Here is a 2765-nt window from a genome sequence, read left to right as displayed (position 1 = left end):
GCTCTTTGAACCGCGTGGGGTTCCACATCTATGGAGTCCCCCATGATATAAATAGCTCTGCAGGAAGGTGAGAAAAAGCACAGGTGCTGGGCTTGCAGAGACAGATGATGGGTAAACCCCCCTGCAACTTCACTTGGAGGGCTAAAATCCAGACAATTTATGGACATGTTATCTATCCTCTTGTCTTCCTGGCACTGCCCTTAATTTCCATACTGTCCTGGGAAAATACAGTCAATTGACAACGCTAATCATGCTCAGCATCCTGTGTCAAACAGTGGCCAATCCAGGTTATAAGTATCTGGCAAGTACCCAAATATTAAATAGATCCCATGCTACTAATGCCAGTAATAGCTGTGGCTATTCCCTAAGTCAACTTGATTAATAGCAGTTTATGGACATCTCTTCAAGGAACTTATCCAAAACGTTTTTAAACCCAGATAAACTAACTGCTTTAACCACATCCTCTGGCAATTAATTCACTATGGTGAAGTGCAGTGTTTATAAAGGGCAACCTTTCCGTGATTCCATACCATGTTCAAACATAGTCAAAAAAATGTTATTAAAAGGTTGTTCTTGAATTGGTATATAAGATTTTAACCAGAAATTATTCCCAGTCCTAAACCACTTCGGAATCTTAAACATAACACCTCATTCTGCCCTAGCAAACTACTTACTATTATCTATTCTTTAGAACTGGCAGCCATCGGTAACTTCTTAACTTTTATAATATAACAAAAATATTATGATTTATCTGTTGAGTGATATCATTTGATAAATCCTGTTTGAGCCCTTCATCCTATTTTCTCCCTAGCCCAGATAGCATGGTATCTTTATTTTTTCATATTAATTTCTCAAGATGAATTTTCTGAAGGCATTTTTTACTTCTTCATTTCTCAGACTATAAATCAGAGGGTTTAGCATAGGGATGAGCACTGTGTACAGAAGGAAAAATATTTTGTCTTCCTCTGGTGATTGCATTGATCTTGGCCTCATGTAGACGCACATAATACTCCCATAGAACAGAAGAACAACTGTGAGGTGGGAGGAGCAGGTGGAGAAGGCCTTGTATCTCCCTTCAGATGAGCAGATTTTCAGAATGGCTAGAATGATAAACACGTAGGATGACATAGTGAGAAGAAATGGGATGAGACCCACAAATACCCCTTCACAAAGAATTAGTATTTCAAAATCATGGATATCACTACAGGAAAGTTTTAACAGTGCATTGATGTCACAGAAGAAATGGTCAATCTCATTGGAATCACAATAGAAGAACTGGGATATCAAAACAGTTAAAGGAACCATATCTAGAGAGCCAGTTATCCATGAAGCAGCTGCCAATGAGGTACAGACCCTTTTAGTCATCATGAGTGGGTAACGCAAGGGGTTGCAAATTGCCACATAGCGATCATAGGCCATGGCAGAGAGAAGACAGAATTCAACACCTTCAAAAATTATAAAAAAGCTAAGCTGTGTCATGCATAGAGAGAAGGAAATGAATGTTTTTTCCTTTAAGAGGTTTCCCAGCATAGTAGAGAGAGTGACTGTGGTGCTACAGATATCTAAGAAGGACAAGTTACTGAGGAAGAAGTACATGGGTTTCTGGAGATGATGGTCAGAGAGCATAAGTGTTAAAAACCCAAGGTTTCCCAGTACAGAGATAAAGAAGGCCAGTAAAATGATTACATAAATGAAGAAATGCAAGTAAGTATTTTTAGAGAAACCTAGAAGAATGAATTCTGTGATCAATGTCTTATTCTCTTTCACCACTGCTTCAGTGTTCATAATCTGTTGGAAAATATAAATAAAAGAGGAATAAATATTGTGGCTGAAAGAATAGTACATTTTACAATATAGTGTATGTAATACCAAGCGGGCATGGAGCTATCAGTGTTAGAAACAACATCAGACTCATCCAATTCACCTCAAAGTTATCAAAATCCTTTGTCAGCTAGGGATGTGCATGCATCATGAACACAACAGGAACTTTTAATGATATTTTACACTTTATTTAATTTATTTCTTAAGAGAAATCAAAAGAAAAATAAACAAATGTCTTTATTATTCATTTTAAAAACAATGTATTTCACTTTGGGAAAAAGAATGCAATCCCCCCCAGGGCCTTGTCTCGATTCCCCCCTCCTTAGGATCTGATTTCCTGGTTCATCTTACCACCTCTACTTTCACAGGGCAGAAGTGATCTACAATGGCTCCGGCTCCACTGGTGTTGCAGTTGGAGCTATTTAGAGTTATCACTCTGGCAGGCCACTATTGTTTTGAGTGAGCATGGAGAAGAGAGAAAAAAGGAGAGAAAACCCTGGATAGTGGCAAATTAAGGCTATGGCAATGTAGCTCAAATGATACTATCTTCAATTGAGTGGAATTCCCAAACGTAGAGGAGAAAAAGCTGCAGAGTCAACATACAAAGAACCTGCACCTCCAGCCCCCCCAAAACAAGCTGAATGTAATGCATCCGAAATTATATGAAAATGATAAAATTACATTTTTCAAATATTAAGACATTCTCTCAGAAGCTTCATTAAATGTGGTCATAAGAAACATCCTCTGGTCATGTTTTCTATTAAATCTGTTGGCATGCCCTCGTTAAGGCCATAAGACACCGAGTTTGATGGTGCAGTTTTATGTGAGGTCTTTCAGAGCAGAAAACAAGTATGTGACACTGAATGTACTGCATTGTCTTTGAGTGAAATCTTATTGCTTGTTTCTATTAAATAAAAGCATAGAAATGTTCAGACAATATTCAG

General features: G+C 37.9%; 1 protein-coding gene across 1 annotated transcript; it reads right to left on the bottom strand.

The window, feature by feature from the left end:
• Positions 1-843: 843 nt before the first annotated feature.
• LOC115077646 (olfactory receptor 1F1-like) lies at positions 844-1419 on the bottom strand. The gene has a single exon (XM_029579942.1). It carries the CDS (start codon positions 1417-1419, stop codon positions 844-846), a length of 576 nt encoding a protein of 191 aa, XP_029435802.1.
• Positions 1420-2765: the final 1346 nt, after the last annotated feature.

Source organism: Rhinatrema bivittatum, chromosome 16 (assembly GCF_901001135.1).
Source record: "Rhinatrema bivittatum chromosome 16, aRhiBiv1.1, whole genome shotgun sequence".
NCBI classification, from domain to species: Eukaryota; Metazoa; Chordata; class Amphibia; order Gymnophiona; family Rhinatrematidae; genus Rhinatrema; species Rhinatrema bivittatum.
Note: the sequence above shows the minus strand (reverse complement) of the source record. Positions and strands in the feature narration are given on the sequence as shown.